Source organism: Haliaeetus albicilla, chromosome W (genome assembly GCF_947461875.1).
Source record: "Haliaeetus albicilla chromosome W, bHalAlb1.1, whole genome shotgun sequence".
Taxonomy (NCBI): Eukaryota; Metazoa; Chordata; class Aves; order Accipitriformes; family Accipitridae; genus Haliaeetus; species Haliaeetus albicilla.
This window is the reverse complement of record NC_091515.1, coordinates 19,210,892-19,224,145: the sequence shown is the minus strand read 5'-3', so window position 1 is coordinate 19,224,145 and position 13,254 is coordinate 19,210,892. Positions and strand designations below refer to the sequence as shown.

Genomic DNA, 13,254 nt, shown 5'->3' with positions numbered 1-13,254 from the left:
GTAAAGTGAACAAAAGAGTGCAAAATATGTACATGTATATAAATATGTGTGTGTTGGGAATCCAACTAATCTATGTCCCTTAATAGTCTCTAATTAGAGACTAAAGAATTGCATTCATTATGTAAAAGAAAGACTTAGGAGTTAACTGAGTCTCTACTGTGCTTAAAAGTCATAATTAAACAAGATCTCCTGTGAAGCTCTTGTAAATAACGGAGACAGATTATGGACTTACATCATGTTGGAACTAGATTTTATTCTGTTAGTTCATTTTAAAATGAAACATGCAAGAGAACAGAGAGCTCTACTGGTGAATTCTATGTTTCTCTGTCTTTTTTCCACTTGTTTATATGAAACATGTGACTACCACCAAAATGAAACAAAATGGGTTTTTAAGACATTAGTTCTGATACACTCTATCATTGCCTGAGTACCTTTACAGCAAGTTCCTTTTTAATTAAATTGTATTTTAATACAGAAAAATGACACATAACTTCTAGCAGTAGCCAAGAAAAGAATGACAAGGTACAATCAAGAGGAAATTTTATATAACACTGCAAGTAATAAATAAGTTATGCATAGCAAGACTAAATTCAGAATTAGTATACTGTGAAACAAAATACATTATAATAGCTGAAAGAAGAATTAATTACAGAGTTAGGATATAAACAGTAATGCATCTCAGGCAGAAGCAAACAACAAAACCAAAGGAAAGAATTGTGGGCTGAGTTGTTAAAGAGAAACATTTACAGGTGGGAAAATGCATCCAAACTCAGAGGATGATGATTTAATTCTTTGCAGAGAACCAGCACAAGCTTTATGCATCTTAAATCCCACCAAGAAGTAGGGCATAAGAGATATTCAGTTTGTACGTAGGTCTTGGGCTTGTACTCTGGACAGAAGTGCATTTCACTGAGTGAACAAGCTCCCTCTAAATCTTCATAATATCCTAATTGCAATTCTACAGCCACTCAGGCAAAGGATGCTTGCACAGACAGCAAAATTAGAAGACTTTCCTCAAATCTTGAAGTGACAGAAATTCATAAATACATAAACCCAGAACTGTTTGGAAATTTCATGAGAAATAGATCACTTGCAAAACTTTGCTAGGGAAGCATTACCCAGTCTTCCAATAAGTAAATAGCACATCTGGTAGACTGAAAGTTGACAGCAGAAAACCTAGGTATTAAAACCACACCTTATATTAATCTGGACATTACCAATTCATTCAGACACCTACAGTACTGTTGTAAATTCCCTTGCACTTCCAATATGTAACCAAACACAACACATAACCAATCAACTTACCACTTTGACCAAAACCTCAACCTTAACTACATTAACATTCTCTATAAACATATTTACAGATACAATCTGTTATTCTGTATACAGGAAACCATGAAGCAGGGATGAAGTTTCTATATGTGATTTGAAATGAAAAAAAAAAAAAGCATAAGCATTTTTTCAGGTTATACTTAAAAGTGCAAAGGACATGGCTGTGGAAGCAAAGAGTGAATACATTTGGGTGATTTGGTATCAAGAAAGTCCTCAAAGTTGTAAGCATTTGGAGGAAGTCAGGCTGCTTATTGACTGACAATTCACTTCTAATTCACAGCTTTATCTGGATCACACATCTCATCAAGAACAAAGCTGTCAGGTGGATGAGACTGCAAGACATTACAGTAGGTATATGAGGTTATGTTTAGGTGGAAGTCTACATGGGATTTTAGAAACACTCTTACAGCTGTTCATATTATTTAATGAGAGCTAGGTGAGAAAAAAGTTTGGGAGGCATCTAGTAAAAAGAGAATACAGGAGCTTCTAAGAGTTCACCTAAACATTTTCCAAATCATCCCTAAAAGTAGTACTGTCTTCATTAGGGAAGGGATATGTTTCCCCCCCTTCAAGCCTCTTTGAGAAAACAACTAGTTGCAGTAAATCTTTTTATTGGATGCAATATTCCAAATTTAAAATTTGTCATCCAGAAGTTTCTATATGGTAGAAAAATTGGTCCTTTGGAAAGTTTTGATGAAGAAAAATTTATTTTCTATGAACACAAACTATAGATTAACATAATACTTCTGCAGAAACTTGTGAGAGTTTCCAGGATAAAGACTTGTCTGGAACATAATATGTTTAAATGCAAAGTGCTTGGGGCTATTAGGCAGTTCAGAGTGAACAACAGTTAGAGTCCAAAACTTTAATATGTTTTTGCTGTCTCAAAAAGGATGAAAAACAGTTCTGAAGCTTGGCATACCAGTTTAAAATTTCACGTAATGGTTTGTTCCAATATAACACTCACCACCCATAAAGGAAGCTATCCCACCCTCTCCTCCCATCAGTCCTAGCTGTTTGCAATCTTCTTTCTGCTGGCTCAGGCAGCACTTCAATGCACTAAAGCAGCACTAATCTTATTCCCCTGCCAATTCTGTCAGGTAAGAGTTGAATTGGCTCACTGAAGGGTCGGACGAGTGCCAGACTGCAGGAGCAGTCAGGAGCATGGGAAAGGAGAAGGAAACTTCTTTCAACAGTGTAAGCTGCTACTTCAGTTCAGAAACAACATGCAGTCTTTACCCTTAAAAAAGAGCGAAGACATCTATTAATAAACTGCTTATTATCTTCTTGGTAATCCCCATTTCTCTTACCTCTGGGGAGGGGACACAGACAGACAGCTAGGAAATATTCTGAAGTGAAGATTAAAGAATTCAGCTGTCAGATTAGCATACATAAGTTTTTTCAGTTTCATGGCCTACTGGTATACTTTAAAAATAAAATCTCATTAATTTGCGGACAAATGTTATTGTCCTTCCTACGCAGTTTATGTACTTTATTGGAGAAGATATGAAAGTATATCCCTGGGGAAGTATGGCTGACAGTCTGAAATTATCAATTATTTCCTTTTCTCCCCTTTGCCCAAGACACAACAATTAACTTCCCCAAAGCTATCAGAGATAGTCCACATTGAAGAATACAGTATAAACTATATTTGTATTCTGAAGCCAAGTCTTGCTTGAAACAATATTCCAGTCATGTCAGGAAATCCTGGCATCTAAGCTGGCATCTCTGAGAAAGAGTTTTGAGAATTATGTTTAAGCTTTCACAGGGGGAAATATTCTGATAGAGAATTTCACATGAAAAATATAAATAGTTTAGTTCCCTTTTCAAGTCTGCAATATTTAGTCAGAAGAGCTTTCACAGAAATTGAGCAATAATCTTACTATGGCACACTTATGTAACTTCCAGAGAGAAACTAAAATGAATGTACATTTAAAACAATGAACTAATTAGAATTTGTGGGGAGGTCAGGTTTCCAGTTTTCACAAGAGGACAAAGCTGTCAGTCTGAAATCAGCTTTATGAATATATTTAAAGTGTAAACTGATTTTCAAGTCCAAGTTTGATATGTACTGGAAATGGTAAGGACAACTAAAGGTCTACATACAAATCGCAAAAGTTCTGCCAAAATCTAGAGAAATAAAGGCAGTGCATCTCAGAAGAACAGCAAAATGAGTCTTGGTTTCCTTTGCTCCTTGCTTTTCCTCCTTTTGCCTTGACATAATGTCCTGTCACCTGCTGTGGTGACGTCATAGAAATAAAACCAAGGAAGAAGAGTAAATCTTTAGCAGCATAAACCAAATATGGCTATCATTAATCTTAGGCATCATAACTTTGTATCCTAATCACTAACATAAATCAAACATCATGGATGTCCTTAAATATTCAAAAAGGCTCTTAATGCATACTAAGCATTTTAGATATAGAATCAGAGAAATGTAGGTCTGGAAGGGATTTCAAAAGGTCACCTAAGCCCATCTCTCTGCATACAGGCAATATGAAATATACTAAAGTCCATCCCTGAGAGATGTTTGCTAAACCTCTTAAAACTTCTATAATGAAAATTTAACAACTCCCATGGGAAGCATATTTTAGTGTTTCACTACCCTTATAGTTGGAAAGTTTAACTTACCTATCTTTGCTACAAATATAAGCTAGTTATGAGGATATTAAGAGAAACTTCCCAATTATAATGATCATGAAGTACCTCCAAGACTACCTAGAGAAGCCATTATAATTTTCAAAGACATTCTGGTGTTTGATACACATACAATTATTTTGTTATAAAACTGAAACCAGAATTTCTTTATATGGATTCAATTTAACTTTAAACTCTTAAATCAACAGGATGTAGATGTAAAGCTGACATTAACTGACAATCCTGGATTACGTGGTATACCTTCAAATTAATAGTTAAAAACCCAGCACAAAAAAAAAATCACATCATTTATAAGAAAAATTTTCTTGCATTTTAAACACAGGGATGGTGTTCTGTATTCTACTCCAATGCAAAGTCTTGACTTTGAACAAATCACATAATCTCCCTCTGTCTCTATTTCATCTTTAAAAGGACAATAACATTCATATCAAAGGTTTTGTGAGGACTACTATATAGAAAATATTTTAAATGTTAACATGAGGAGTGCTGTTTGTTTACAGATTCACCAGATGATACAGAAGTATGGCACGTCTATAAGCAAATTTGATGGGAGACAAAGAACAAAAGAGCAAATAAGATACCACTTCTTCCAAAAAGATATTTTGTTATTGGCTTTTAAACTAATCTAAATTGATTTCTGTCTGCTGATAGTATCTCATTTCTGTTCATAAAAAGTGCATGACATATGCTGAATTTAAGATAAAAATAGATTCATTTCAGTATCAGATGAAGTACAAAAGCCACAGATGTGATACAGTCTGCAATTGTGTTAAAGATACCATAAAGTTAAATTGCTCTATTTCAGTGCTTCCTGAAATCAGGGCATTTTGAAACCTGATTACCAATTATTTAGAATGCTAAATTTAGAATAGTCAAGATACAACAAAACTGAGATACCATTTCATGGTTCATTCAATCATGCACAAAATGGCAAATGTTATGTTATCTCCTAAGTGTTTCTACCTTGACCCAAATCTCATCTAAATTCAGGCTATATTTTTAAAGGTTTTAGCACAAACCATATTCACATCAAAAAGGCCTGTGGCAGCAAATGTCCTGGTTTCCATATAAAACTTTTTCCACTATGATAACACATTTCTTGTCATAGGATTTTTGCAATATTTTCCCTTGATCATTTTTTAAAAAATAAATAAATGCATTAAGATTTCAAATAAATTAAAGTTTCATCTTATAGTCACTATTTCACATTGTACATTATTTTCCCCAATTAAAAGTAATATTTATAAAACAAAAATGTGGGTTTTTTTTTAAAATCCAATATTGTTTCAGGCTTGCAGTCATGAAAACAATTATACTGCTTGGCTTCTGTAAATACCCTGCTTTTAGCCTTGTTATGCACCTGAGATGTGTGAAACTGTCTCAATTGCAAATATAGTACAGAAGACCTAGGGCCTGATCCTGCAGTGGGTATAAGCATCCTACAACAGCCATTTGTCAGTGATAAAGAAGAGTGAATATCAGAGGTGCAAGATTCTGCTGGATCAGGCCTTAAGTGTAAGTGCATTATACAACACATTATAAGGTGACATCTCAAAATAAAATATGTTTTTATGTAATGCAGAAGTAACACATACAATTTACATATAGTAATAATTTATTCTGAAATGTTTATTTTAGTCTCTGTTGAGACATCACCCATGTCTCATTAACAGAAGAGCAGCCACCTCACGTCAAGTACCAGAATATATAACAAGTTACAGCATAGCAAAAAAATTCTACTTACTTTAAGATAAAATCTAGTTCAGGTAAAATAATTTTGTTCAAGGTTTTACAGTTACACAGTTGTCCATTTTTTTGTGGAGCACAAAGAAAGTGCAAATTGTTGCACCATAACTATCTATGCACATTATGTGACCACAGAAATGTTAATCATTAGTTCAGAAAATGAACGATCAGTTCTATTCATGCAGGAAAGCAGGCTGGGAAAACTTGTTCAGCAGAAACCATAGTACTGTGAATTTCACAGCCACATGATTAATTATTGTGTTAGAAGGATTCACAAATACTAAAACTGAGTTACTTTTTTTCATAAATAATACGAATTCTTCCCTGATGTAGTTTAGTCAGTCTGTAATCCATAAACAATTGATAAAGCAATATGACTGTATCATCTCTATCTGTAATGCTCATGATTTCAAGACAAGCAATGTTTAAAGGATTATGGGATGGGATGCTAATTAAATATGATAAACATACTGTACAAATATAATTGCATTAGCAATTTTATTCCAAGCTGTCAATTAGGCATTCCTCCAAAATATTACTGGTGAAGACAAAGTATACTATCAAATATGGCTTCCAGAACAAGGACCCCCTAACAAGAATCAAACCTATTTACAAAAGATAAAAACAACAAATAAAACCAACACCCATTCTTTTAAAGTTTCATTTGAAACAAAATTTCTAAATAGCTGCTGTATATAATACATCTATTGCATTTATTTTTTTATTTACTTAAACAGAAGTCACCAGGTAAGAGCCAGAATGACGTTTAGGGCTCTGAGTTCTGCTGGAGTCTGTATTTTCAGTCTTTGAGTCACGTTTCTTTGTACTGTTATTTATTGGCGTTGGTATTTGTGATGGCCGAGCAGAACTGTTGTCCGCACTACTCTTCCTGGGACTTGGACTGTAGTTGAAAGGAGTCACTCTTGCTGCAACAGTACCACTGGGGGAGTTATGTTTGCTTGAGCTACTGGAACTGAATGGTGTACGCTCACTAACAGTACTTTCATTATTTTCTGGTGCAGGAACAGGATTATTCTGTACAGGTTTTGCTTCCGTTCCTTTCTTATCTGGACTGTCTATCTGAAAGAAAGAGTTTGGACAATTTTCTAAAGCAATGGTACAAACAGGAACATTTCCATTCCCTGGATTTTGTTTTTCATTAATCTCTTTAGAATCTTTATCATTCACACTCCCTTTCTCTGAAACACCATCAATAACAGGAGTAGTATTTCTAGTTGGGGATCTTCCAGATCGAGGTTTATTAATAGGGCAGTCCTCTATCCTCACCCACACATCCTCTGTCTTAGAGACAGCTGGTGCCATCTGATAAATTAGAGGTTTGGAATCAGAGTCATTTGTTGCACCTGAGGAAGAATACTGAGGATCATTCTTTATTTGAGGAATTTCATTTTCTTTTATTTTTCTCCAAGTACCTTTTGTTGGTGCTTGACTTTCTTTACTTTGTTTGTGTCTAGAAATAGAACTTCCATGTTGCTTTTCATCTTCACTTTTTGCCTTTTCACTGGATTCTGAAGAAGCTGACAGAATTGAGGAAGAACTTCCAGTTCTTCGCCAAGTGCTTACACGAGGAAGTGATGAGGAATGCTTACTATGTTCACGCTTCCATGTTCCTGATCTATTGATTAGCAATCTAGATGGACTCTCAGAATGAGAACGAGCTATGTTATGATGTTTTGCTGGTCTCCCATCATATTCTGCAGAAGGACTCAGATTAGGAGGTAAATTTTGCCAACCACTAGTCTGGGCAGTTAAATGAGTGGATAAAGACATATTGGGAAGAGATGGACTTAAAACTGGAGTCTGTATTTGGGACCTAGTGGGAGAGCCTGGCCTATAAGGAGACAGAGATTCAAATGAAGCAGACTCTTCTAATTTCTGTCTTAGAGTTGGACTTGAAGCTTCTTTAATAAAAGTTGACTGACGAACCAGAACAGGTCTTTCAGATCTGTCAGATTCACTTCCGCTAGATTTTGTGGATGACATTCTGGATAGTTCAGCCTTTTTGTTTGATCCACCACTATTGAGAATTTGGTTTAATCCTTTTGAAACAGACTCACTTCTGGGAATGCTACTGGTACTCTTAGGTAAAGCAGTTTGCTTTGTAAGGTTTTGCTGGCTCATCTGCCTGCCTGGTGCTGTATATAACATTCTTCCTGAACTTGAAGATTTAGTTGAAGCTGTACTAGGAGATGATGTCCTTGGCAACTGAGAAAGTCTGTTGGGAGGACTTATACCATTTCTTCCTGGGGAAATTGAGTTTCGACCTGGAGATTGCAGAGGCCTGCTTAATGGCTGCTGTTGAGGTCTAGAAGGAGTAGAGTCTCTAGATCCTGATCTAGAAGGTCCTTTACTTGATCCGCTCTGTTGAGATGGTTGCCTAGTTACAGGAGCTGACTCAGGTTTCACTAATAACTTGAGTCCTCTTGAAGAAGTAATGGAACTTTGGCCTTCACTGGGACTCTTGGAGTTTGTATTTTTTAGTGGGGGACCTTTTGTGGAAACAGGACTAGTACTTGAGGAACTATTTCGAACTCCAGGAATATGAATCATTGTCCTACCACGTGAAATTGAAGTCATACTTGTTTGCTGTGGTTGCTTTAACTGACTTGAAACTTCTGATTTGGAGCAAGCTTTTCCTGTAATTATACTTTTATATACCTTTTTTCCTCCTTTGATTCCCTTATTTTCAGATTCTACTTTTTTAGACTCCAATGTACTCTTCTCTCCTGGCTTAAGAATTCTTGGACCTTTATTACTAGTAAAAGGCTTTTCTTCTTGGTCTGGGGTAAGATGAAATGGTGATCCTAGAGAAATACCAGATTTTAATGAAAGGATAGAGTCAGAGTCTGATGAAGCTTGTCTAGTCAGTGATGCAGCAGCTGCAGCTTGATGCAAGCTACTAACTATAGAATTTGCACCTTCTTGTATAGCTTTCCAATCAAAGTTCTCTGAATCAGGTGAGAAACCATGTTCTGAATCTGGCCTCTGTATCTCTCTCAAATCCAGTGTTAAATCTTCTGCCAATATATCACCCATATTTCTGGAATTATTTTTTTCACTTTCACTCTTTACTTTTGAGGGTTTCTTCTTTTTAGGCATAGCAGAACTAATGCATTCCTGCAACAGATCATCTTCTGAGTCAATACTAAGAGAACTGAGAGAACTGTTTCTAGAGAAACATACAGGAGTATCTTCAACATGAAATGCTTTAGGTGCATAACCAGAAGTCTGAGGTCTATTTGATTCTATCTGTGAATCAGGAACCTCAGTTTGTTTTGCACGTTCACTTTTTTTGTTGTTTTCTTGATCAATATCACTGAGGGAACTAAGAGATGAATTGCAAGAAAAACACACAGGTGTGTTTTCAATAGCAAAATTCTGTATTTTCTCATCTGTAGCTGCTCCTCTGTCTGGAATATCTTTAGTTGACTGAGAGAAAGTTTTAGGTTGGCTTCTGCCTGTTGGGTATTTTTGACAAACTTGTGTCCTATTACTTGGTTGCTGATTTGAAGGCTGTTCTGTATTAGTGCAGTCTTCAGTTTCTGTTTCCTTTGCTTTTCCTTTTCGCAATTCTGCCTTCTCCCTTGAAAGGTCAACATCATCATCATCAAAATCTAAAGAACTTAGAGAATCATTCCGTGAAAAACAATAAGGAGTTCCCTCAATAGGTGTGTAATGATGAAGGGAATCAAATGCAAAGCTTCCTTTTACATGCTCTTCATTATTTGGAAGTTTGTCACTAAAATATCTTGAATTATTTTTAAGATTCTGTTTCTTTGTGTCTCTGTTCTCTGAATAGCTTCTTTCATTATTAATATAGCTTTTAGGCTCTGTGTTTTTTCTTACATGTGCTCTATATTCATTATTTTGGGGAATGGGCTTTACTGGTGATGTTGGCTTCTTTTTATAACATTCTGACTGATTTTTGTTACTTACAGATAAAGATGCTTGTTGAATTTGATCCATTATCTTCTTCACTCTGAAAGGTTTGTGACTTTTTCCTTTTGGCATAGCTGAGTTAATGCATTCGGCCAGAATATCACCCTCTTCTGTTTTGTCATCATCCAGTCCTGGGGCAGTCCTAGTTGAGCTTTTTGCTCTCTGAGAGTCATCTGTACTTATACCTTCTGTAGGAATGGTGTCTCTCTTTTCAAAATCCCCTGACTCTGCCCTTGTACCCACATTCTCTACATTGGCCAACTCATTTGGTAGTGATTCTATTGTGAGGTCACTCAAAGATGTAGCTGTTGAAAAATTTATTGGTGTATCCTCAACAAAATATACCCATGGCATATCATCTCCAGGTGTAAAACTCACACGCTTTTGGGATTGCGATCCAGTTTGTGAAGGCAAAAGTTTGAAAACTGGCAGTTGGCTTGGCTTTCTGGTTACAGGAGGAGATATTTTTAAAGCAGATGCTTGAGAAGGCTTTTTGGCTTTACGTGAAGATTTTGTTGGCATTGCAGATATAATACATTCTTCCAATATTTCAATATCATCATCATCGGAATCATCCATAATGTTTTTTTCTGCTTCAGTAGGCTTCTCTGCTTTCTTCTCTTGGTTATCCTTTGTATCATCTGGCTGTTCAGGTTCTGCTTCATTTCCATGTTCATTTTCATGTACAGGAGGCATTATTCTTAACTCTACATCTTTCTGTATAAACGGTTCATCAAGACTCAGACCACTTAGGCTAGAAGAGCAAGAAAATCCATCTGGTGTACTTTCTGTGGCAAAATGTAATAATGTATCAGCATCTGGCAGTACCTGAACTCTTTGAACAGCTTCATTTATAGCTACGTGTCTAGGACCAGACTCTCTCTTTTCTGCATTAGGTACTTTGCCTTTAGCTACTTCCTTCTTTACTTGAGCTCCTTGAGCAGGGGGGGGAGTTTTACTTCTGCTTGGAGGCATTGTTTGTCCAGGGCTGTCTGGAAGATCACTGGGACTTATAATACCACTTACCATTCCACTGCAAGGCTCACTTTGAACTGAACTAGCAATTGAATGGCTTTCAAAACTATCCAGGGAACTTACAGAAGTACATCTGCTAAACATGAGTGGAGTCTCCTGCACGTAATGTTCTGGTGGACTTTTAGGAGTGTGTGCACCATTCTTTGAGGGAGATTTGGCACCTGAAAAAAATTCAACAGCTTTATGTCTAGAAGAGTCAGAAGGAGATAAACTAGGAGTCTGAAGTCTACTAGATTTTGTTCTGATGTGCTGAGGTGCTGATGCGACTTCACTTACTGCACCTTCTGTAGACAGAATCCCATTGTTTTCCTTTAGTTCTGCTCTCTGTAATGTGTTATTAGCATCTGTCACATGCGTGGATTGATCACGTCCTATTTCATCTTCAGCTGATGACAAAGACGACAAAGAGCTACATCTTGAAAAACATATTGGTGTATCTTCCACACAGTAAGTTTGTATAGTTTCCTGATTAATAGAGGGAGTCTTACAGGAGGCAGTCTTCTGAGCATGACTGCTTCTACTCTGTGCAGAACTTGGGCGAAGCTGATTCTGTCTCTCTGAACTACCTGAAGGGGTTGATATGTTCCCACAGCTTGAGGAAATATGATCAGTTTTAGTGCTTTGCACTGATGAACTGTTTGAAAAAGCAAAAGATGGCTTCTGAGAAGAGGGATGAATTTCTGTTGAATATTTTAGACTATAATCAATAGGCTGATCAACATGATGTTCCTCTTCATTGTACTTTATGCTGTAATTGGTTGGTCTGTCTTCTTCCTCTTTGTGTTGTTCCTCCTCAGAGTAGCGTTCACTATAGTTGGTTGGCTTATCATTGTCATAATCATCAACCTGGCACAAGGACTGGTTTACTTTTTGATTCATTCCAAGAGTTGAGCCTACTCTGCTCTGCTCTGAACCATTGGATCCTCTTGATGCAAAAGAAGAAACACACTCTTGCTGTCCAAAAGGTGACTGATATTTCATGTGCTTATCATCTCCACTTTCAGTGTATGTGGAATAAGTTGCATTTTGGCTCATTAACTGCCTTTGTTCGTTTTGTTTTATTTCATCATCTATTATATGCTTAGGCCTTGCCCATCTTTCATTCTGAGAGGGACTTTGCCTTCCAGAATTTAACTGTTCATCTGAATATTTAAGACTATAATTAATAGGAGTGTCTAGCTCTTCATCATTGTCATCCATATGATTTGCACTATGTATCTTATGTGCCAAGTCAGCTGGGTATTGACCATAACTACAAAATTTACTTTCATCATCTTCCGAGTAAGATTCAACAGAAGGTTTCATTTGGCCTCTTTTACCATAGCCATCACTGCTGCTGACACTATTTAAACTATCATTTGAAGCTCTCTTGTATTCCATTTTTGTATAAAGCGTAGGACATGTCCTGTTTGAATTCTCAGATTTAGGAAAGTATGTATTTGAGTGAGTATGGGCAGCAGATGTTCTTCTTGGGACATTTCTGTCTTCTGTCAAACAGTGCATTTCAGAAGTGGAACAAGAACTTCTGTCTTCTTGTGGAATATGCATGCTTGTTACTTTTTCCATAACTTTGGCAATCTGAGCTGCAGCAGTAATCTGCATTCCTGTTCTCTTAGAGGAGTTCCCAGTATTCTCTGTAACTGGATGATAGCTATTTAAATCTACTGCTCCATCCATATCGAAACTTCTGTCTTTCTCAGATCGAGAGTTTTCTATGTTTCCTCTACTAGAGGAAGAGGAGCCAGGCAATACTGTAGCATTTAAATATGGTGAAAGTGTAGTCATATGACCAGTATTAAAACTCTCTGATCTGCAAATCCCATCATCATGTCGACTGGAATCCAAAACATACTCATTGTATATATTTTGCTTATGTCTCTGCTTATTATGGTGAGATGCTTTTGGGCTTAAATTATCTATGTTGTCAAAAGTCTCTGATAAATGCTGAGCATCTAATTCTGCTTCCAGTGCCTTTTGTTTTCTAACATGAAGAGATGGTAAGCTTGATCCTGGAGACATAATGTTGGCATCCTTGTATTTTGCTGGCCTATTTGCCATCAGGTTTCTTAGAGCTGCAGCACTGCCCATTGCTATCATTTTGTGTTTTGAGTGAATGAGATTTTTGAGCATGCTCACTGCTCCCATGTCCCACAGTGCCTCCTGATCTTTTGCATTTCGTGCAGAAAGATTCCACAGGGTCCCACATGCATTGCTGACTATTGTCAAACTGTGTGACTTCAAATGCTGTAACAAGGTTTGTAAGCAGCTGTTCTCTCGCAAGGTTTGCCTGGTGTTGAGTGATTGAAAACAAAAATCATTAAGTGACATTTCAAAAGGATAAGAGATGAAGCAAAACAAAAACCTATTATGCTATAGGCAAGTTTAATCCATAGTAAGGATAATTATGAATTCTTCAGTGCAAATTCATCTTATTTTTTCCTCAAATTTTCATGTGAATGTTAATCAAATCCTATACAAATATGAACAGTTTGCTCCCACACTATCCTCTCCATATAAACCATT

General features: G+C 36.5%; 1 protein-coding gene across 7 annotated transcripts in view; it reads right to left on the bottom strand.

The window, feature by feature from the left end:
- Nucleotides 1-233: 233 nt before the first annotated feature.
- Nucleotides 234-13,254, bottom strand: part of LOC138683431 (adenomatous polyposis coli protein-like) — a 148,769-nt gene continuing 135,748 nt past the window's right edge. For 6 of the 7 annotated variants that reach the window (XM_069775168.1, XM_069775166.1, XM_069775165.1 and 3 more), the window contains one exon: nt 234-13,018. In XM_069775168.1, coding sequence (XP_069631269.1) covers nt 6,466-13,018 — 6,553 coding nt within the window. In that variant the 3' untranslated portion in view covers nt 234-6,465. The remainder of the gene's footprint in view (nt 13,019-13,254) is intronic. The other variant, XM_069775171.1, reaches the window with a different exon arrangement.